General features: G+C 38.3%; 1 protein-coding gene across 11 annotated transcripts in view; it reads right to left on the bottom strand.

Annotated features, from left to right (window-relative positions):
- The window catches only part of IPCEF1 (interaction protein for cytohesin exchange factors 1), a 205,630-nt gene that overhangs the window by 75,100 nt on the left and 107,050 nt on the right, over positions 1-23,480 (bottom strand). For 3 of the 11 annotated variants that reach the window (XM_059176708.1, XM_059176706.1, XM_059176707.1), the window contains 2 exons: positions 1,533-1,572; positions 729-898 (listed from right to left, as the gene is read on the bottom strand). In XM_059176708.1, the coding sequence (XP_059032691.1) occupies positions 729-898; positions 1,533-1,572 (210 nt within the window). Of the gene's footprint in view, positions 1-728; positions 899-1,276; positions 1,488-1,532; positions 1,573-3,918; positions 3,973-23,480 lie in introns of those variants that run through there. The other 8 variants (XM_059176710.1, XM_059176709.1, XM_059176712.1 and 5 more) reach the window with 6 other exon arrangements.

The raw sequence follows: 23,480 nt of genomic DNA, 5'->3' as shown, positions 1-23,480 counted from the left end.
AATGTTTCCAGCCAGGAAAGATCAGCAAACCTTCTAACAGTAATTTTATTTCCAGTCCTTCCCAACAGAGAACTAGCCTGTGAAGCAGACCACAGAAGGGTACTGCTAATTAAAGATAAATTGGGCAACTTTCTTCAAGTGTTGTCTGATCATCCCTCTTTAATGCCATCACTTAGCGTGCCAAGGAACAAGAGCCAACAGTCAGTAACACAGGGCAGGTTAGTGAGTCTAAAACCAACTCACTCAGTAAAGAAGGCCAGAAGAAAACATAGTAAAGAAGGAGAAATGAAAATACATTCTATGGACTGAATCAATTTACACCCTTAATATGTCTTAAAGCTCATGCCCTTTTTCACAGAAATCTGAATAACACAAAGTTTGCATATAAAGTGCTGCCCATGTAAATCCTGAAATGAGTACAATTTTGTCATGGAATAGTAACATTAATAGACACTGAAAACCTCCTTCAGGAAGGATATAAATTTGGACATCCCTCTCCAACAAAAGATGAGTCAAGCAGGATGATTTTTCTCTTGCATAAAATACAGTAGAATAACCTACATATCTCTTGAATCAGGAACGGTTTCTAGAACTTATTTGTTTGTTAGGTCTGCTCCAAATCCCAGAAATAAAAAATGTATTTCCCCATAGGGATCACCTGCTCCTCAGTGGTCTTTAATCCACCTTTGTCAAGGCAGCTGAAAAGGAGAGAAAGACAGTAGACTCACCATTTGATTGCTGTACCAGTATAGCGATGTTCCCTTCAGCACTACCCAGAACTTTTTCCATTTGTTGCTCAGGAAAGTTCCTTTTTCCTTTTTCTTATACAGCCACCCTTGGCAGTCAGCATGTCCCAGGTCTTTACAGGATATCCTCCTCCGACTCATCGTGAAGAACCCTGCAACAATTATATGAAGAGGTAGGTAGCATATTATCCTGGTTTATGTGACAGAGCGAACGGTAACTGTTAATTATTTACCTGTTGGGAATTGGGTTTTTTACCAAGACACAGGCAAAGTAAATGCAAAAAAAAAAAAAAAAAAGACTGATTTCTTTATTTTATTTTTAATCATTCGTTTGGTGCTTAGAAGGTACAAGATAGGACCAAAGAAACAGTGAGACTAGAATGCAAGTGTTAGTCTAAGAATATTATTCAACAAGAATAAGTTGAAAAAATTAAAATCGTGAGGCTGGCAGGCACATCATTGCCCTAACACAGCTCCTTTCAAAATAATAGCAGTCATTATGCAATAGATGGAGAAGGGTTAATGCCCACCTAAACACAGCCACTTCCCGACTCAGTGCCAGCTTTTCTAAGCTTTATTGACATACCACGAGGGATTAATCCAAATGAACAGCATGCCGTCATTTCTTAAAATCGATCCAAAAATAACCAAAAATTTAATCTGTCATCCACCTTCTGATATTAGCATTAAGATAGCCAAAAATCTGACCCCAAAGAAGGCATCGGACAGAAAACCCACCCTCACGCACACAAGAAGGGGATAAAGAAACAAAAGAGATCTAATTACCTTGAGTTTTCTTTCTCTGCTTCTGACGCAAAGGAACCTGCTGATAATGCAGGAAGGAAAGAAAAGAGGAAATTTCTGATTGTGTTGTAACATTTGTAAAGAGAGAAGGAGGGAGGGGGTGGCAGTGTTTATGAGCAGGATGGAAGCTAAAAAAAACTCCCAAGCAGAACTAAAGGGGAGCTACTCGCTGAGGCACAAAATGTGCTAATTAGAATCGGTAGACGTTGAGCTGAACCTGAAGAAAGATACAAAGACCCGTAACTCGGCATCTATCACTAATGTTTCCTGTTTCCACCACAAGCAGCTTTCGAGCTATCACTTCAGTTAGGACAGGATGATGTGCACCGGAGTTCTTAAAAATAGTGAAATATTTTCCCTTTGAGTGTGTGTGTGTGTGTGTGTGTAGAAGAAGAAGAAGAAAAAGGAGAAAACCAGATCCTGCTTCTTCTCCTGCAATTTCTAAATAACACCCACTATTTCAATAAACTGGGAAGATAACTGTGATCTCACAATATTACAGGTTCACATCAGATTATTAAATCAAAAAAATTATTAAATCCATGGCCCTACCCCCACATAAGATAATGCATAAACCCCATGAATTAAATATCCCAGAAAAAGAAATTCCACAACCTCTTTTGGTGACATCTAAGCAACTCTCAACTCTACTTATCAGGAAATTCTTATCTACAGCCAGGTTTAAATTACTCATTCTGTCTTTAAGCATCTCTGGCTATTTCTCACATGTCTTAGAGAAAATAAATTAATTTCAACTTCTATGTTATGCTAGCCTTTCAAATATTCAAATCAGACATAAGATAACATATCTGAAGTACACATCTTTCACAATACACTTTAAACAATTTGTGTCAGATCAGACTATCAGCAAAAAGAGATAACAACAAAATAAAATGCTTTCAAATGACCTCGTGTATGTGTGTGCACAGAGACATTTTAGATTAAAGAAGTTTCACTTTTTCTCCACAATATCAAAGCTGAATTTACTCCGATTTAAAAGACTTAATTTTATATGTTTACAAGTAGAGAATTTGAAAACACTGTGCATAATTGCAGAGCTGCTCTCATAGTTGGCATGTAATCACAATACAACATTTTCTAATGTTACTGCAGAGGCACTTGGCTACTATATTCTACATAGTTAATTATCAGTCTACCAGCTATTGTAGATTGTTCTGTAAGTGTGAAGAGGGAATATGATATAGGGGTAAAAAGATGCGATTTGTAAATCCAGAGGCCTGAAATCATCTCCTTACTGTCATAATTAGTAGCTGTTATTATGCAGGGAAACGTTGATTTACTGCTAAGAACCCACTTCCTCATCTGCAAAAGCAAGATATTTCTAATAATTCTAATCCTATGGGCGTCATAGATATTCAACAAGATTGTATAGGAAAATGCTCCAAAAACTAAAAAACACTGTATTATTACAGACATAAACAAATACTTCATACTAATAAACAAAAGTTTCAGCATTTTTCGGATAAGTAGGACTTGTATTTCCTTCAGCAATGTTGATGAAGTTAATGTGCTTAAATTATATTTCCTGGGAAATCTCATACTGACTTTTTATTTTACAAATGTTAGAATAAAATTTTATCCCTGAAGTCATCAGTAATCCATCCTTGCAAGACACAAGACATAACAAAGGCAGTAACTGCCCTAATTTTTAGGCAAGAATAGATTTATTAGTCATGACACGTGACTACAATTTAAGCATAGGATGACACCAAGGTCCTAGTCTCAGCTCCACTTCCCTGAATCTCTCCCACCCTGACCAGCATCTTGGTCTAAAATTCCCACTATTCCCTCAAGTGGTCTCCTGGGGTCTTTTTACTATGCAATTATCTGAGATCAGGGAAATCAGTTAGTACCATTCAAAAATTTTATCTCAAATACATATATCATTTGGACAGTTAAAACTTAGGTGAGAGGGGTGCCTGGGTGGCTCAGTGGGTTAAAGCCTCTGCCTTCGGCTCAGGTCATGATCTCAGGGTCCTGGGATTGAGCCCTGCATCTGGCTCTCTGCTCGGCAGGGAGCCTGCTTCCTCCTCTCTCTCTCCCTGCCTCTCTGCCTACTTGAGATCTCTGTCTGTCAAATAAATCAATAAAATCTTTAAAAAAAAACAAAAGCAAAAACAAAAAAAAAAACTTAGATGAGAGCCAGGACTAAAGGCAAAGAAGAGAGTAAATAAATTTAGATGTGGGAACAGAAGCATTCCCAAATGGTTCTGGCCCCAGAAGAACAAGGTGAATCACACTAGTCCATAAAAATAGCAACTCTCAGAAGAACAAAAGAAAGGAAAGTGTCAAGAGGAGAATTGTAGAACCTGTGAAGGGAGGCAGTGCTCAGACCATCTTGCCTCACCGAGAACCAGTGGATTTCCTCCATCGGCCCCTTCTGAGCTCCAGTGGGATTGGGAGCACTCCAGATCTTGCATCCAAACTTAGGGCTGGCTCCAGAAAAAGCCCAAATGAAACTGTAGGTTTTGTCCCAATTTTGCCAAGACAAGCCCTCAGTGTTAGCTAGATTCTTGTGCCTAGGCTGAGTGAAAGTGGGCGCTCCAGGCAGAAGGATGGTGAGCATCTAACACCAAAAAAGGGTTTTATTCAGACTTTTTTAAGGAGGGTAAAGGAGTTTAGTCATTGAGTATACCCTCCTCTGACCATACTTCCCCTAAGACAAATTATTATAAAATCTACATTAACTGTTCAAACTGTTTCCCCCAACCAGAAACAAAGTATATATATTTTAGAAATAACAAATCTTCATTAGTTTCAGTTTCACTTGGTGTATATGAATTTGAAACCTACCTTGGTTTACATGAGAGAATGAAAACAATCTTGAGAACTTCAGTGAGTTTAAGATACATCTTACTCCTCACAACAGGAAGTGGAACCCACGAACTAGTCAGTTTCAAAAAGATCTTATGGTGTGGTTTTTTTTTCACTAGGTAAGTGAAAAAAAGCCAAGCAGCCAGTTGAGCAATGAGATAGTTTTTCAAAAGAGGAATTATAATTCATTATAATAACAAGTATCCAGAGCCTAATAAAATCTTCCCATTGGGATGCTGTGGGTAAAAGTGAAGAATTACTCTAAATTCTGAATTTGAACTAACTTGGTTCTAAAATATGGGGGAATTTTTTCTTTTAAATATTTACTTCTGGGGCGCCTGGGTGGTTCAGTGGATTAAGCCTCTGCCTTCAGCTCGGGTTATGATTTTAGGGTCCTGGGATCGAGCCCCACATCGGGCTCTCTCCTCAGCAGGGAGCCTGCTTCCCCCTCTCTCTCTGCCGTCCTCTCTGCCTACTTGTGATTTCTTTCTGTCAAATAAGTAAATAAAATCTTTAAAAATAAATGAATATATATATATATATATATTTCTTTTCTACTGGAAAATACTTTTATAAAATGGTTACAAAAATTCATTTGTTTACTAATCATTTAAAAACACAGATAAACATGCAAAGGAGCAAGTACAAAATATAAAAAGGGAACTCCTTTGATGTTGAATGATGATGGTAACACCCAAGTTACAGGTAATTAGTACAGTGACTTCTGATCTATATAGTAATTGGTAAATCTTGCAGGTACAATTTGCTCCCATGATATACTAAAACCCAAAGAAAGATGGTTTCTCATTCTATGAAACTTCATAATGATCCTGGTCTTTAGCAAAACTGTACAGTGATATGCTAGTTAATGGGCCCTGATTTCTAGCATTTACCAGTCTCCATGGTGTGAAGCCTCACGTCATTGTCAATTTCAAACTACCAATACTTTAACCACGCCACAAAATTTCTAAATGTTTTATAGTCAAGTCAATTCCAGCTGACAGAGCTGTTAGGAATGTTTCTCCACAAATGGCTTTTTCCCAAAAAGACTTTTTCTCCTTCCTGGAAAATTAAACTCAACTTTATAAAGGGAATTTTAAAGCTTTCAATTATTAAAATTTTACCTGAGAAAATACATGAAAATCTCATTTCTTTTTTTTCAGAAGACTAAACACCTTAAATATTACTTAATAATTCATGTGACATGAAAATCTCTAGTGAAAAATGGAGACAGATAATAGACATTCTAATAATAATAGGCAGTAGTAGAAAACAATGACAGCTGGAAGATATATAATGTTTGCTATATGCCTGCACTGCCCTGAATCTTTTTGCGAATACCAGGATTGAATCTTCACAATTATTGTGGTTTAAGTGCTATTCTTATCCCCATCTTAAAGAAGAAGAAAATTGAAGAAATTGGATTCAGGATTTTGCACAAAGTCAGAAAAGTAAATGGTAACATGAAGATATTTATTTCAAGAATAAAACTCTCAATGTGGTAGCCTCTTACGATATTTCTGTGTTTGATGTTGATGTTATATAAAGGAGTAGGACAGGAAAGCAAGGACTAGAGTATGACGGAAAGGAATGAAAGCAGGGTGACTAGGAAGAAGAGGAGAAGAAGGGGGGAAGGAAAGAGGGGAGAAGGAGCCAGAGAGAGGAGCCAGAGAAGTGAGCAGGGCTTGGAAGGGGAAGTTGCAGAAGAGGAAAAGTGAGAATGCAGAAAGTGAGGGAGAGTGGAATGCCAGGGGAAATCCTGGAGTTTCTAGTTAAAATAATTGAATAAATGACAGCAATATAGACTGCATAGTTTTAAATAGTAAACATCGAATGTGATGTGCACCTGAGGCATCCAAGTGGAAATGCTCTGTATGTATTGTACTTACGGGTCTGGGATTTGGAGACAATCTGGAATAAAGATATAAAATTGGGAATCATCCATGCATAGAGAGTAGAAACCTTGAGCTGGGATGAGATCACTCATGTGTGTAGAAGGACAAGGAATTGAAGTCAGAATCTGAAAGAGGCCCAATCTGTTACACTGAGCAAAAGAGCCAATGAAAAGATAAAGAAAATCAGATAGGGGAGATTACAGGAGTGAGGAAGAGTTCCAAAAGAAAGGTGAGTTCACAGCAGGGAGCCGTTTCCCCTCTCTCTCTGCCTACTCTCTGCCTACTTGTGATCTCTCTCTCTGTCAAATAAATAAATAAGCGAAAAAAAAAAAAAAAAGAAAGGTGAGTTCAAACCATCAAATGCTGCTGATATAAAAGAGAAAGATCCACTCTCAGATATATACTGAAGCCCAAAGAAACACAAGCCTGGAGGCACAACGGAAGTCACAGACAGCAGTTAATTGCAACACGGTGGTGGTAGAGCACAACTGTAGGAAGTTGAACGTGTGTGGGTATGTGAGTGGATAGACAGTGTCACTCTCATTTACTGCTGTGCTCTATCAGAACCAGAGCTGTATGGGAAAAAAAACCTCAGAAACACTGTGTTGAAAATTAACTATTGTTTGTAGTATTGTTAAATATTTCTTATAAGTACTAAAATTGCAGTTGCCTAGGAACGGTAAACATCTCAATGTAAACTGGGGTGAATGACACAGAAATAGTAAAAAGAAGGCATCAATAGGAAAACACACTGTATTTACGTTTTATTACTTTAAAAATAATATCAAGGGGTGTATGGGTGGTTCAGTGGGTCAAGTGTCTGACTCTCAATTTCAGCTCACGTCGACCTTCCCCCTGCTCCCTTTCTTTCCCAAATAAACAAATAACTCCTTAAATTTTTTTAAAAATAGTTCATAACAGCAATGTAATGTCCACAATAGCCAAACTATGGAAGGAGCCGAGATGTCCTTCAGTAGATGAATGGATAAAGAAGGTGTGGTTGGTGTATACAATGGAGTATTAGCCATCAGAAAGGATGAATGCCTACCATTTGCATCAACCTTCATGGAACTGGAGGGGATTATGCTAAGTAAAATAAGTCAAGCGGACAAAGACATTTATCATTTGTGTTCACTCATGTATGGAACATAAGGAATAGCATGGAGGACCACAGGGGAAGGGAGGGAAAACTGAATGGGAAGAAATTAGAGGAGACAGACCATGAGGGACTCTTGACTCTTGGGAAACAAACTGAGGGTTAAAGAATTGAAGGGTGTAGCGGTGAATGGGGTAACCAGGAGATGGGTATTAAGGAGGGCACCTGTGGTGATGAGCGCTGGGTGTTATACACAACTAATGAATCGTTGAACACTACATCAAAAACTATTAATGTACTATATTATGGCTAACTGAACATAAAAATAAAAAATATAAATAAATAAATAAATAAATAATTTTTAAGAAACATCAAAAATTAAGAAAGAAAAAAAGGAACAAATGTGTACTCAATGAATTAGAATATGAATATAGCTGATGCTTCTTTAACTTTTTGGATATGCCCAAATTGCTTTCAAGAAGGCTACTTAAAGGGACGCCTGGGTGGCTCAGGTCATGATCCCAGGGTTCTGGGTTCGAGCCCCGCATCGAGCCCCACATCGGGCTCCTTGCTCGGCAGGGAGCCTGCTTCTCCCTCTCTCTCTGCCTGCCTCTCTGCCTACTTGTGATTTTTGTCAAATAAATAAATAAAATCTTTAAAAAATATGAAAAAGGAAAAATTATTAAAAAAAAAAGAAGGCGAGGGAGGAGTCAAGATGGCGGAGAAGTAGCAAGCTGAGATTGCTTCAGCTAGCCGGAGATCAGCTAGATAGCTTATCTAAAGATTGCAAACACCTGAAAATCCATCGGCAGATCGAAGAGAAGAAGAACAGCAATTCTGGAAACAGAAAAACAACCACTTTCTGAAAGGTGTTTTCTTTTTTTAAAAATTCTTTTCTTTTCTTTTTTTTTTTTTCTTTTCCTTTTTTTTTTTTTTTCTTTCTTCCTTTTTGAACCTCTTTTTATCCCCTTTCTCCCCACTCACGATTTTGGATCTCTTCTAATTTGGTTAAAGCATATTTTCCTGGGGTTGTTGCCACCCTTTTAGTATTTTACTTGCCCCTTCATTTACTCTTATCTGGACAAAATGACAAGACATAAAAATTCAACACAAAAAAAAGAACAAGAGGCAGTACCGAAGGCTAGGGACCTAATCAATACAGACATCGGTAATATGTCAGATCTAGAGTTCAGAATGACAATTCTCAAGGTTCTAGCCGGGCTCGAAAAAGGCATGGAAGATATTAGAGAAACCCTCTCGAGAGATATAAAAGCCCTTTCTGGAGAAATAAAAGAACTAAAATCTAACCAAGGTGAAATCAAAAAAGTTATTAATGAGGTGCAATCAAAAATGGAGGCTCTAACTGCTAGGATAAATGAGGCAGAAGAAAGAATTAGTGATATAGAAGACCAAATGACAGAGAATAAAGAAGCTGAGCAAAAGAGGGACAAACAGCTACTGGACCACGAGGGGAGAATTCGAGAGATAAGTGACACCATAAGACGAAACAACATTAGAATAATTGGGATTCCAGAAGAAGAAGAAAATGAGAGGGGAGCAGAAGGTATACTGGAGAGAATTATTGGGGAGAATTTCCCCAATATGGCAAAGGGAACGAGCATCAAAATTCAGGAGGTTCAGAGAACGCCCCTCAAAATCAATAAGAATAGGCCCACACCCCGTCACCTAATAGTAAAATTTACAAGTCTCAATGACAAAGAGAAAATCCTGAAAGCAGCCCGGGAAAAGAAGTCTGTAACATACAATGGTAAAAATATTAGATTGGCAGCAGACTTATCCACAGAGACCTGGCAGGCCAGAAAGAGCTGGCATGATATTTTCAGAGCACTAAACGAGAAAAACATGCAGCCAAGAATACTATATCCAGCTAGGCTATCATTGAAAATAGAAGGAGAGATTAAAAGCTTCCAGGACAAACAACAACTGAAAGAATTTGCAAATACCAAACCAGCTCTACAGGAAATATTGAAAGGGGTCCTCTAAGCAAAGAGAGAGCCTACAAGTGGTAGATCAGAAAGGAACAGAGACCATATACAGTAACAGTCACCTTACAGGCAATACAATGGCACTAAATTCATATCTCTCAATACTTACCCTGAATGTGAATGGGCTAAATGCCCCTGTCAAAAGACACAGGGTATCAGAATGGATTAAAAAACAAAACCCATCTATATGTTGCCTCCAAGAAACACATTTTAAGCCCGAAGACACCTCCAGATTTAAAGTGAGGGGGTGGAAAAGAATTTACCATGCTAATGGACATCAGAAGAAAGCAGGAGTGGCAATCCTTATATCAGATCAATTAGATTTTAAGCCAAAGACTATAATAAGAGATGAGGAAGGACACTATATCATACTCAAAGGGTCTGTCCAACAAGAAGATTTAACAATTTTAAATATCTATGCCCCCAATGTGGGAGCAGCCAACTATATAAACCAATTAATAACAAAATCAAAGAAACACATCAACAATCATACAATAATAGTAGGGGACTTTAACACTCCCCTCACTGAAATAGACAGGTCATCCAAGCAAAAGATCAGCAAGGAAATAAAGGCCTTAAACGACACACTGGACCAGATGGACATCACAGATATATTCAGAGCATTTCATCCCAAAGCAACAGAATACACATTCTTCTCTAGTGCACATGGAACATTCTCCAGAATAGATCACATCCTCGGTCCTAAATCAGGACTCAACCGGTATCAAAAGATTGGGATCATTCCCTGCATATTTTCAGACCACAATGCTCTAAAGCTAGAACTCAACCACAAAAGGAAGTTTGGAAAGAACCCAAATACATGGAGACTAAACAGTATCCTTCTAAAGAATGAATGGGTCAACCGGGAAATTAAAGAAGAATTGAAAAAAATCATGGAAACAAATGATAATGAAAATACAACGGTTCAAAATCTGTGGGACACAACAAAGGCAGTCCTGAGAGGAAAATATATAGCGGTACAAGCCTTTCTCAAGAAACAAGAAAGGTCTCAGGTACACAACCTAACCCTACACCTAAAGGAGCTGGAGAAAGAACAAGAAAGAAACCCTAAGCCCAGCAGGAGAAGAGAAATCATAAAGATCAGAGCAGAAATCAATGAAATAGAAACCAAAAAAACAATAGAACAAATCAACGAAACTAGGAGCTGGTTCTTTGAAAGAATTAATAAAATTGATAAACCCCTGGCCCGACTTATCAAAAAGAAAAGAGAAAGGACCCAAATAAATAAAATCATGAATGAAAGAGGAGAGATCACAACTAACACCAAAGAAATACAAACTATTATAAGAACATACTATGAGCAACTCTACGGCAATAAATTTGACAATCTGGAAGAAATGGATGCATTCCTAGAAACATATAAACTACCACAACTGAACCAGGAAGAAATAGAAAGCCTGAACAGACCCATAACCAGTAAGGAGATTGAAACAGTCATTAAAAATCTCCAAACAAACAAAAGCCCAGGGCCAGACGGCTTCCCGGGGGAATTCTACCAAACATTTAAAGAAGAACTAATTCCTATTCTCCTGAAACTGTTCCAAAAAATAGAAATGGAAGGAAAACTTCCAAACTCATTTTATGAAGCCAGCATCACCTTGATCCCAAAACCAGACAAGGATCCCACCAAAAAAGAGAGCTATAGACCGATATCCTTGATGAACACAGATGCGAAAATACTCAACAAAATACTAGCCAATAGGATTCAACAGTACATTAAAAAGATTATTCACCACGACCAAGTGGGATTTATTCCAGGGCTGCAAGGTTGGTTCAACATCCGCAAATCAGTCAATGTGATACAACACATCAATAAAAGAAAGAACAAGAACCATATGATACTCTCAATAGATGCTGAAAAAGCATTTGACAAAGTACAACATCCCTTCCTGATCAAAACTCTTCAAAGTGTAGGGATAGAGGGCACATACCTCAATATCATCAAAGCCATCTATGAAAAACCCACCGCAAATATCATTCTCAATGGAGAAAAACTGAAAGCTTTTCCACTAAGGTCAGGAACACGGCAGGGATGTCCATTATCACCACTGCTATTCAACATCGTACTAGAGGTCCTAGCCTCAGCAATCAGACAACAAAAGGAAATTAAAGGCATCCAAATCGGCAAAGAAGAAGTCAAATTATCACTCTTCGCAGATGATATGATACTATATGTGGAAAACCCAAAAGACTCCACTCCAAAACTGCTAGAACTTATACAGGAATTCAGTAAAGTGTCAGGATATAAAATCAATGCACAGAAATCAGTTGCATTTCTCTACACCAACAGCAAGACAGAAGAAAGAGATATTAAGGAGTCAATCCCATTTACAATTGCATCCAAAACCATAAGATACCTAGGAATAAACCTAACCAAAGAGACACAGAATCTATACTCAGAAAACTATAAAGTACTCATGAAAGAAATTGAGGAAGACACAAAGAAATGTAAAAATGTTCCATGCTCCTGGATTGGAAGAATAAATATTGTGAAAATGTCTATGCTACCTAAAGCAATCTACACATTTAATGCAATTCCTATCAAAGTACCATCCATCTTTTTCAAAGAAATGGAACAAATAATGCTAAAATTTATATGGAACCAGAAAAGACCTCGAATAGCCAAAGGGATATTGAAAAAGAAAGCCAACGTTGGTGGCATCACAATTCCGGACTTCAAGCTCTATTACAAAGCTGTCATCATCAAGACAGCATGGTACTGGCACAAAAACAGACACATAGATCAATGGAACAGAATAGAGAGCCCAGAAATAGACCCTCAAATCTATGGTCAACTAATCTTCGACAAAGCAGGAAAGAATGTCCAATGGAAAAAAGACAGCCTTTTCAATAAATGGTGCTGGGAAAATTGGACAGCCACATGCAGAAAAATGAAATTGGACCATTCCCTTACACCACACACAAAAATAGACTCAAAATGGATGAAGGACCTCAATGTACGAAAGGAATCCATCAAAATCCTTGAGGAGAACACGGGCAGCAACCTCTTCGACCTCTGCCGCAGCAACATCTTCCTAGGAACAACGCAAAAGGCAAGGGAAGCAAGGGAAAAAATGAACTACTGGGATTTCATCAAGATCAAAAGCTTTTGCACAGCAAAGGAAACAGTTAACAAAATCAAAAGACAACTGACAGAATGGGAGAAGATATTTGCAAACGACATATCAGATAAAGGACTAGTGTCCAGAATCTATAAAGAACTTAGCAAACTCAACACCCAAATAACAAATAATCCAATCAAGAAATGGGCAGAGGACATGAACAGACATTTCTGCAAAGAAGACATCCAGATGGCGAACAGACACATGAAAAAGTGCTCCATATCACTCGGCATCAGGGAAATACAAATCAAAACCACAATGAGATATCACCTCACACCAGTCAGAATGGCTAAAATCAACAAGTCAGGAAATGACAGATGCTGGCGAGGATGCGGAGAAAGGGGAACCCTCCTACACTGTTGGTGGGAATGCAAGCTGGTGCAGCCACTCTGGAAAACAGCATGGAGGTTCCTCAAAATGTTGAAAATAGAACTGCCCTATGACCCAGCAATTGCACTATTGGGTATTTACCCTAAAGATACAAATGTAGTGATCCAAAGGGGCACATGCACCCGAATGTTTATAGCAGCAATGTCCACAATAGCCAAACTATGGAAAGAACCTCGATGTCCATCAACAGATGAATGGATCAAGAAGATGTGGTATATATACACAATGGAATACTATGCAGCCATCAAAAGAAATGAAATCTTGCCATTTGCAACAACATGGATGGAACTAGAGCGTATCATGCTTAGCGAAATAAGTCAAGCAGAGAAAGACAACTATCATATGATCTCCCTGATATGAGGAAGTGGTGATGCAACATGGAGGCTTAAGTGGGTAGAAGAAGAATAAATGAAACAAGATGGGATTGGGAGGGAGACAAACCATAAGTGACTCTTAATCTCACAAAACAAACTGAGGGTTGCCGGGGGGAGGGGGTTTGGGAGAAGGGGTTGGGATTATGGACATTGGGGAGGGCATGTGATTTGGTGAGTGCTGTGAAGTGTGTAAACCTGGTGATTCACAGACCTGTACCCCTGGGGATAAAAATATATGTTTATAAAAAATAAAAAAATTTAAAAAAAAAAAAAAAAAAAAAAAAAAAAAAAAAAAAGAAGGCTACTTAAAAAAAAAAAAAAAGAAGGCTATTTACAATCTCCTGCAATATATAAAATGTCTAGTTCTCTGCAACCTCAAGTGTATTTTGGTGACTTATTTCACAATTTCAGAAATCTTTTCACTTCTTTTTTTTTTTTAACTATTCCATTAAGTTCTGCCCCTGATTTATTATTCCTATTTCTTCAAATTGCTTTTTATCTACTCTGTTACCCTTTTTCTGATTGCTACAGAAAATATTTACCTCATTTATTATTATTCTTTGTTTTTAGTAATATACTTAGAGCTATAAATTTACATCCAAATTCTAACTATACCTCCCTGTTATTCAATTCTAAGTAATTTCTTTCCATCCACTGAGATATTCTAGAATATACTTGTAAATTTCTTAACATATGAGAAATTTTTTATAATTACTTTCTTTTTGAGTTCTAACTTCATTGATTTTTGTTCAGAAAGCATAATCTTTATGACATCAATTTCTTAAAATGTTAGCATTTATTTGTGGCTTACTACATAGTCAAATTTTGTAAGCATTCTTTGTAAATCTCAAAGTTGCTAATTTTGTTCCCTAAGTATTTTCTATTTCTATGCGAGTTTTGTCACCAGAGCTATAACTTTGTTAGTATTTCGATTCCTTTATTTTCAATCTTTCTGTGTGGCATTTTTGTGTGTATGGTTTTTTATTTGTTTATTCTTGCTATTTCTTTTCTTTTCTTAATTTTGCTGTTTCTTTTATAAGCAGTCTATAACTGGATTTTTATTTTTTTTTTCATTTTTTTAAAAAATTGTATTTGTTGTTTTGTTTTTTTTTTAATTTTTTATTTTTTATAAACATATATTTTTATCCCCAGGGGTACAGGTCTGTGAATCACCAGGTTTACACACTTCACAGCACTCACCAAATCACATACCCTCCCCAATGTCCATAATCCCACCCCCTTCTCCCAAACCCCCTCCCCCCGGCAACCCTCAGTTTGTTTCGTGAGATTAAGAGTCACTTATGGTTTGTCTCCCTCCCAATCCCATCTTGTTTCATTTATTCTTCTTCTACCCACTTACGCCCCCATGTTGCATCACCACTTCCTCCTATCAGGGAGATCATATGATAGTTGTCTTTCTCTGCTTGACTTATTTCACTAAGCATGATACGCTCTAGTTCCATCCATGTTGTTGCAAATGGCAAGATTTCATTTCTTTTGATGGCTGCATAGTATTCCATTGTGTATATATACCACATCTTCTTGATCCATTCATCTGTTGATGGACATCTAGGTTCTTTCCATAGTTTGGCTATTGTGGACATTGCTGCTATAAACATTCGGGTGCATGTGCCCCTTTGGATCACTACATTTGTATCTTTAGGGTAAATACCCAATAGTGCAATTGCTGGGTCATAGGGCAGTTCTATTTTCAACATTTTGAGGAACCTCCATGCTGATTTCCAGAGTGGCTGCACCAGCTTGCATTCCCACCAACAGTGTAGGAGGGTTCCCCTTTCTCCGCATCCTCGCCAGCATCTGTCATTTCCTGACTTGTTGATTTTAGCCATTCTGACTGGTGTGAGGTGATATCTCATTGTGGTTTTGATTTGTATTTCCCTGATGCCGAGTGATATGGAGCACTTTTTCATGTGTCTGTTGGCCATCTGGATGTCTTCTTTGCAGAAATGTCTGTTCATGTCCTCTGCCCATTTCTTGATTGGATTATTTGTTCTTTGGGTGTTGAGTTTGCTAAGTTCTTTATAGATTCTGGACACTAGTCCTTTATCTGATATGTCATTTGCAAATATCTTCTCCCATTCTGTCAGTTGTCTTTTGATTTTGTTAACTGTTTCCTTTGCTGTGCAAAAGCTTTTGATCTTGATGAAATCCCAATAGTTCATTTTTGCCCTTGCTTCCCTTGCCTTTGGCGTTGTTCCTAGGAAGATGTTGCTGCGGCAGAGGTCGAAGAGGTTGCTGCCCGTGTTCTCCTCAAGGATTTTGATGGATTCCTTTCGCACATTGAGGTCCTTCATCCATTTTGAGTCTATTTTTGTGTGTGGTGGAAGGAAATGGTCCAATTTCATTTTTCTGCATGTGGCTGTCCAATTTTCCCAGCACCATTTATTGAAAAGGCTGTCTTTTTTCCATTGGACATTCTTTCCTGCTTTGTCGAAGATTAGTTGACCATAGATTTGAGGGTCTATTTCTGGGCTCTCTATTCTGTTCCATTGATCTATGTGTCTGTTTTTGTGCCAGTACCATGCTGTCTTGATGATGACAGCTTTGTAATAGAGCTTGAAGTCCGGAATTGTGATGCCACCAACGTTGGCTTTCTTTTTCAATATCCCTTTGGCTATTCGAGGTCTTTTCTGGTACCATATAAATTTTAGAATTATTTGTTCCATTTCTTTGAATAAGATGGATGGTACTTTGATAAGAATTGCATTAAATGTGTAGATTGCTTTAGGTAGCATAGACATTTTCACAATATTTATTCTTCCAATCCAGGAGCATGGAACATTTTTCCATTTCTTTGTGTCTTCCTCAATTTCTTTCATGAGTACTTTATAGTTTTCTGAGTATAGATTCTGTGTCTCTTTGGTTAGGTTTATTCCTAGGTATCTTATGGCTTTGGATGCAATTGTAAAAGGGATTGACTCCTTAATATCTCTTTCTTCTGTCTTGCTGTTGGTGTATAGAAATGCAACTGATTTCTGTGCATTGATTTTATATCCTGACACTTTACTGAATTCCTGTATAAGTTCTAGCAGTTTTGGAGTGGAGTCTTTTGGGTTTTCCACATATAGTATCATATCATCTGCGAAGAGTGATAATTTGACTTCTTCTTTGCCTATTTGGATGCCTTTAATTTCCTTTTGTTGTCTGATTGCTGAGGCTAGGACCTCTAGTACGATGTTGAATAGCAGTGGTGATAATGGACATCCCTGCCGTGTTCCTGACCTTAGCGGAAAAGCTTTCAGTTTTTCTCCATTGAGAATGATATTTGCGGTGGGTTTTTCATAGATGGCTTTGATGATATTGAGGTATGTGCCCTCTATCCCTACACTTTGAAGAGTTTTGATCAGGAAGGGATGTTGTACTTTGTCAAATGCTTTTTCAGCATCTATTGAGAGTATCATATGGTTCTTGTTCTTTCTTTTATTGATGTGTTGTATCACATTGACTGATTTGCGGATGTTGAACCAACCTTGCAGCCCTGGAATAAATCCCACTTGGTCGTGGTGGATAATCTTTTTAATGTACTGTTGAATCCTATTGGCTAGTATTTTGTTGAGTATTTTCGCATCTGTGTTCATCAAGGATATCGGTCTATAGCTCTCTTTTTTGGTGGGATCCTTGTCTGGTTTTGGGATCAAGGTGATGCTGGCCTCATAAAATGAGTTTGGAAGTTTTCCTTCCATTTCTATTTTTTGGAACAGTTTCAGGAGAATAGGAATTAGTTCTTCTTTAAATGTTTGGTAGAATTCCCCCGGGAAGCCGTCTGGCCCTGGGCTTTTGTTTGTTTGGAGATTTTTAATGACTGTTTCAATCTCCTTACTGGTTATGGGTCTGTTCAGGCTTTCTATTTCTTCCTGGTTCAGTTGTGGTAGTTTATATGTTTCTAGGAATGCATCCATTTCTTCCAGATTGTCAAATTTATTGCCGTAGAGTTGCTCATAGTATGTTCTTATAATAGTTTGTATTTCTTTGGTGTTAGTTGTGATCTCTCCTCTTTCATTCATGATTTTATTTATTTGGGTCCTTTCTCTTTTCTTTTTGATAAGTCGGGCCAGGGGTTTATCAATTTTATTAATTCTTTCAAAGAACCAGCTCCTAGTTTCGTTGATTTGTTCTATTGTTTTTTTGGTTTCTATTTCATTGATTTCTGCTCTGATCTTTATGATTTCTCTTCTCCTGCTGGGCTTAGGGTTTCTTTCTTGTTCTTTCTCCAGCTCCTTTAGGTGTAGGGTTAGGTTGTGTACCTGAGACCTTTCTTGTTTCTTGAGAAAGGCTTGTACCGCTATATATTTTCCTCTCAGGACTGCCTTTGTTGTGTCCCACAGATTTTGAACCGTTGTATTTTCATTATCATTTGTTTCCATGATTTTTTTCAATTCTTCTTTAATTTCCCGGTTGACCCATTCATTCTTTAGAAGGATACTGTTTAGTCTCCATGTATTTGGGTTCTTTCCAAACTTCCTTTTGTGGTTGAGTTCTAGCTTTAGAGCATTGTGGTCTGAAAATATGCAGGGAATGATCCCAATCTTTTGATACCGGTTGAGTCCTGATTTAGGACCGAGGATGTGATCTATTCTGGAGAATGTTCCATGTGCTCTAGAGAAGAATGTGTATTCTGTTGCTTTGGGATGAAATATTCTGAATATATCTGTGATGTCCATCTGGTCCAGTGTGTCATTTAAGGCCTTTATTTCCTTGCTGATCTTTTGCTTGGATGACCTGTCCATTTCAGTGAGGGGAGTGTTAAAGTCCCCTACTATTATTGTGTTGTTGTTGATGTGTTTCTTTGATTTTGTTATTAATTGGTTTATATAGTTGGCTGCTCCCACATTGGGGGCATAGATATTTAAAATTGTTAAATCTTCTTGTTGGACAGACCCTTTGAGTATGATATAGTGTCCTTCCTCATCTCTTATTATAGTCTTTGGCTTAAAATCTAATTGATCTGATATAAGGATTGCCACTCCTGCTTTCTTCTGATGTCCATTAGCATGGTAAATTCTTTTCCACCCCCTCACTTTAAATCTGGAGGTGTCTTCGGGCTTAAAATGTGTTTCTTGGAGGCAACATATAGATGGGTTTTGTTTTTTTATCCATTCTGATACCCTGTGTCTTTACACAGGGGCATTTAGCCCATTCACATTCAGGGTAACTATTGAGAGATATGAATTTAGTGCCATTGTATTGCCTGTAAGGTGACTGTTACTGTATATGGTCTCTGTTCCTTTCTGATCTACCACTTGTAGGCTCTCTCTTTGCTTAGAGGACCCCTTTCAATATTTCCTGTAGAGCTGGTTTGGTATTTGCAAATTCTTTCAGTTGTTGTTTGTCCTGGAAGCTTTTAATCTCTCCTTCTATTTTCAATGATAGCCTAGCTGGATATAGTATTCTTGGCTGCATGTTTTTCTCGTTTAGTGCTCTGAAAATATCATGCCAGCTCTTTCTGGCCTGCCAGGTCTCTGTGGATAAGTCAGCTGCCAATCTAATATTTTTACCATTGTATGTTACAGACTTCTTTTCCCGGGCTGCTTTCAGGATTTTCTCTTTGTCATTGAGACTTGTAAATTTTACTATTAGGTGACGGGGTGTGGGCCTATTCTTATTGATTTTGAGGGGCATTCTCTGAACCTCCTGAATTTTGATGCTCGTTCCCTTTGCCATATTGGGGAAATTCTCCCCAATAATTCTCTCCAGTATACCTTCTGCTCCCCTCTCACTTTCTTCTTCTTCTGGAATCCCAATTATTCTAATGTTGTTTCGTCTTATGGTGTCACTTATCTCTCGAATTCTCCCCTCGTGGTCCAGTAGCTGTTTGTCCCTCTTTTGCTCAGCTTCTTTATTCTCTGTCATTTGGTCTTCTATATCACTAATTCTTTCTTCTGCCTCATTTATCCTAGCAGTTAGAGCCTCCATTTTTGATTGCACCTCATTAATAACTTTTTTGATTTCACCTTGGTTAGATTTTAGTTCTTTTATTTCTCCAGAAAGGGCTTTTATATCTCTCGAGAGGGTTTCTCTCATATCTTCCATGCCTTTTTCGAGCCTGGCTAGAACCTTGAGAATTGTCATTCTGAACTCTAGATCTGACATATTACCGATGTCTGTATTGATTAGGTCCCTAGCCTTCGGTACTGCCTCTTGTTCTTTTTTTTGTGTTGAATTTTTACGTCTTGTCATTTTGTCCAGATAAGAGTAAATGAAGGGGCAAGTAAAATACTAAAAGGGTGGCAACAACCCCAGGAAAATATGCTTTAACCAAATTAGAAGAGATCCAAAATCGTGAGTGGGGAGAAAGGGGATAAAAAGAGGTTCAAAAAGGAAGAAAGAAAAAAGAAAAAAAAAAAAAAAAAAGAAAAGAAAAGAATATTTTTAAAGAAAGAAAACACCTAAGAAAAATGTAAAAAAAATATATATATATATTAGATAAACTAGTAAAAAATCGTTAAAAAAGAAAAAGGTAACAGTTAAAAAAAAAATTTTACCCGAAGGCGAGAAAAAAAAAAAAATGAAAAAGAAAAAATTAAATTAACTGCAAGACTAAAAAAAATCACAGGAAAAAAGCCATGAGTTCCGTGCTTGGCTTTCTCCTCCTCTGGAATTCTGCTGCTCTCCTTGGTATTGAAACCGCACTCCTTGGTAGGTGAACTTGGTCTCGGCTGGATTTCTTGTTGATCTTCTGGGGGAGGGGCCTGTTGTAGTGATTCTCAAGTGTCTTTGCCCCAGGCGGAATTACACCGCCCTTACCCGGGGCCGGGGTGAGTAATCCGCTCGGGTTTGCTTTCAGGAGCTTTTGTTCCCTGAGCGCTTTCCGTAGAGTTCCAGAGGATGGGAATACAAATGGCGGCCTCCTGGTCTCCGGCCCGGAGGAGCCGAGAGCCCAGGGCCGCACTCCTCAGTGCGCGCTCAGAGAACCGCGCCCAGTTACTCCCATCTGCCTGACCTCCGGCCGCGCTCCGAGCTCACCGAGCCTGCGACCGGTTCAAGGTAACACGGAGCTGTGAGCTTACTGTCGGCTCTGTCTCTGTAGCCGGCTTTCCCGTTCCAATACCCGCAAGCTCTGCGACACTCAGACACCCCCGATCCTTCTGTGACCCTGCGGGACCTGAGGCCACGCTGACCCCGCGTGGGCTTCGCCCCGGTTTAGCCTCTGGAGCGATGTCCCTCCGCGGAACAGACTTTTAAAAGTCCTGATTTTGTGCGCGGTTGCTCCGCCGCTTGCCGGGAGCCGGCCCCTCCCCCCGGGGTCTATCTTCCCGTCGCTTTGGATTCACTTCTCCGCCGGTCCTACCTTTCAGAAAGTGGTTGTTTTTCTGTTTCCAGAATTGCTGTTCTTCTTCTCTTCGATCTGCCGATGGATTTTCAGGTGTTTGCAATCTTTAGATAAGCTATCTAGCTGATCTCCGGCTAGCTGAAGCAGTCTCAGCTTGCTACTTCTCCGCCATCTTCTGGATTTTTATTTTTAAAAATATGATTACCTGTGCCTCTTGATAGGTGTTTAATCTACTAACATTTACTGTAACTTCATCTTGTGTTTTCAGTTTACATTTATTTTTTCCCTTTCTTTCATTTCCTTACATGCTATTCCACTGATGCTCAGTTTAGTATTTCTAAATTCATGGAGAATAGAATGTGTAATCCAGCACATTTTTAACTCCTGCTTCAGTGTCTTCTCTGTTGGCATGATAGTAGTCTAGATTTTTATTTTTCTATTAAAATGTTATAATTATCATTACTCATCAATGGACAATTAAATTTAGTGACAAGTTATCAATTTCTGTGATCTTCTGTGTATCCTTTATCAAATTTCTATCTGTAGGATTCACTTTTCTTTTTATTAGGTACCTCCTTTAACAGTCCTTTTATTTTTATTTTTTTCCCTAGCTTTATTGAGGTATGATTCATATGCAAAAAACATACATAATTAATTACACATACAACCTGGTGAGCTTAGACATATGTACACACTCATGTTACAGTCAAATGTATCTATCACCTCTAAAAGCTATATCTCCCCCTTTGGTAAGAAAACAACATGAGATCTACCTTTCTAAAAATTTTTTGGGTGTACAATACCTTATTTTAACAGTCCTTTTAATGGGGATTTGTAGGTAGCATATTCTTGATCTTTATGTAAATAGTAATGTCTTTATTTTGTCTGCAAAATTGAATTATAGCTTAGCTGAGTATAAAATCATTTTCATATGACACTTTGAAGATTCTGATCATCTGTCTTCTCTCATTTATTATATTGATGAAATTGCTGCTATGAGTCTGTCAGTCTTTGTACATGACCTATCTTTTCACTCTTTTTTTTTAAAGATTTTATTTATTTATTTGACAGAGAGAGATCACAAGTAGGCAGAGAGGCAGGCAGAGAGAGAGAGGAGGAAGCAGGCTCCCTGCTGAGCAGAGAGCCCGATGCGGGACTCGATCCCAGGACCCTGAGATCATGACTCGAGCTGAAGGCAGCGGCTTAACCCACTGAGCCACCCAGGCGCCCCTCTTTTCACTCTTTTAATACATATTTATCATCCTTGATATTCTGCAGTCCCACTCCCTCCTTCTCTCCACTGTACCCATGGCTCCTTCTTCATCAGTTTGGAGATTACTCTACTGGGTGCAGAATCATTCCTACAGTCATGTCCTGAGGTGAACATAAAGTATCTTGCATATCCAGTCACAGATCTAGCTGGTGACTAGTTTCGGCTCCTGATTTTGAAGTTGGGTCCCTGTCTCTTCCCTCCCTAACCTTTAGGAGGCTAATTGCATAACCCATGCACTGGTCTGACAAATGTTTTCATCTTTAGCCCCTTTCACAATTGGGGGAACCCTCATTTACTTGTCATCAAGAAGTGAATATGGCTCCCCTCATATTTAGTGGAGCATTTTTTCTACCCCCTTAATCCAGGCCAGGAGGCAAACTACTTCCTGCCTCCAAACAAAGTACCCATTAGGCCCATAGCTTCAATCTTGTTAGCTGCTTTTCATTTCTGATCCACAGACATAATTTTTGTATTGTTGAACCAATCTGTGCTTTTTTTGGTTTTCCATGTTTCTCTTTGTCTAGCATTGCTCTGTTTCCAACAGAATGGAATATCAAAGTGTGAACTCACAGGACGATTATTGGATGGAAGTCATTATTAAGAGTCCATCTTGAAATCACAGTTCAAATGACAAGAAATTCCCTTTCCATAGTAGCCTTAATATACCAACAATATATCCATTCATTTCCTTTTCTGGCACTTTAAACTTTATTCTATTATGTAGAAATGTCAGTACTTTGACAACTCCATACTTTTGAATACTTTATTCCCTACTCCATTTTTCATCTGGTTAAGGCTTTCTCATCTTTTCTGACCCAATTCAAATGCCACCTCCACCATGAGGCCTTCTCTGACTTAGCAGCTAGCTCCTATAAGAATCTTCTATTCATGCAGTGATCTTTATTTATAGTCATTGTAATAACTGATTCACATCTCCCAAAAATATTCATGATAAGTGCTGTTTCTATCTTCCATTCCGCAAATAAGAAACCTCATCTCAGTAAAGTTAAGTAACATCTCCTTAGATCAAATTTAAATAGTAACAGAGCCAGGTCAGTTGGCTACTAAGTCTGTAAGTGTAACTCTATGTTACTTTGCTTATTTATTCTGTCTCCTATATTCCACAACACTTTCCTGATGCTCTGAAGTGGATATTATAATTTATCTGCTTATATATCTGTGTGGTACATACATGATGGTAACCCTATCCACTCAATGGTCCAACCCAGAACCTATGAGTAAGCTCAGACAGGCCCTTTCCCTTAGTTCACACATTTACTCAGTTACTGTCCCTGTTAATGTTGCTTCTTGAAGTTTTCAGATCTTTCATCAGCTCTGTAGTTGAGTGGCTGCAACTCTGAAGAGTCCATGACTGGCCAAGACTTTAAAGTAGAATTGATGTTCTTGAACATGTCCTGACTTCAAAACCTAGCACTTAGTCCTATGTCTGATACACAGGGGGTCCTCAATAAATGCTTACCAAAAGATGAAGGTCAATTTTAGGTCAATTTTTACTTCATATGATGCCTAACTAGCAGTCTTGGCACAGGGAAGATTTGACAAATATCCAGAAAGCCATCGACTGCTTGTTTAGTCAGAGCTGAAAAATACCACCACTAAATAACAC

The sequence above is a fragment of the Mustela lutreola genome, chromosome 6 (assembly GCF_030435805.1).
Source record: "Mustela lutreola isolate mMusLut2 chromosome 6, mMusLut2.pri, whole genome shotgun sequence".
NCBI lineage: Eukaryota > Metazoa > Chordata > Mammalia > Carnivora > Mustelidae > Mustela > Mustela lutreola.
This window is presented reverse-complemented; position numbering and strand designations above follow the sequence as displayed.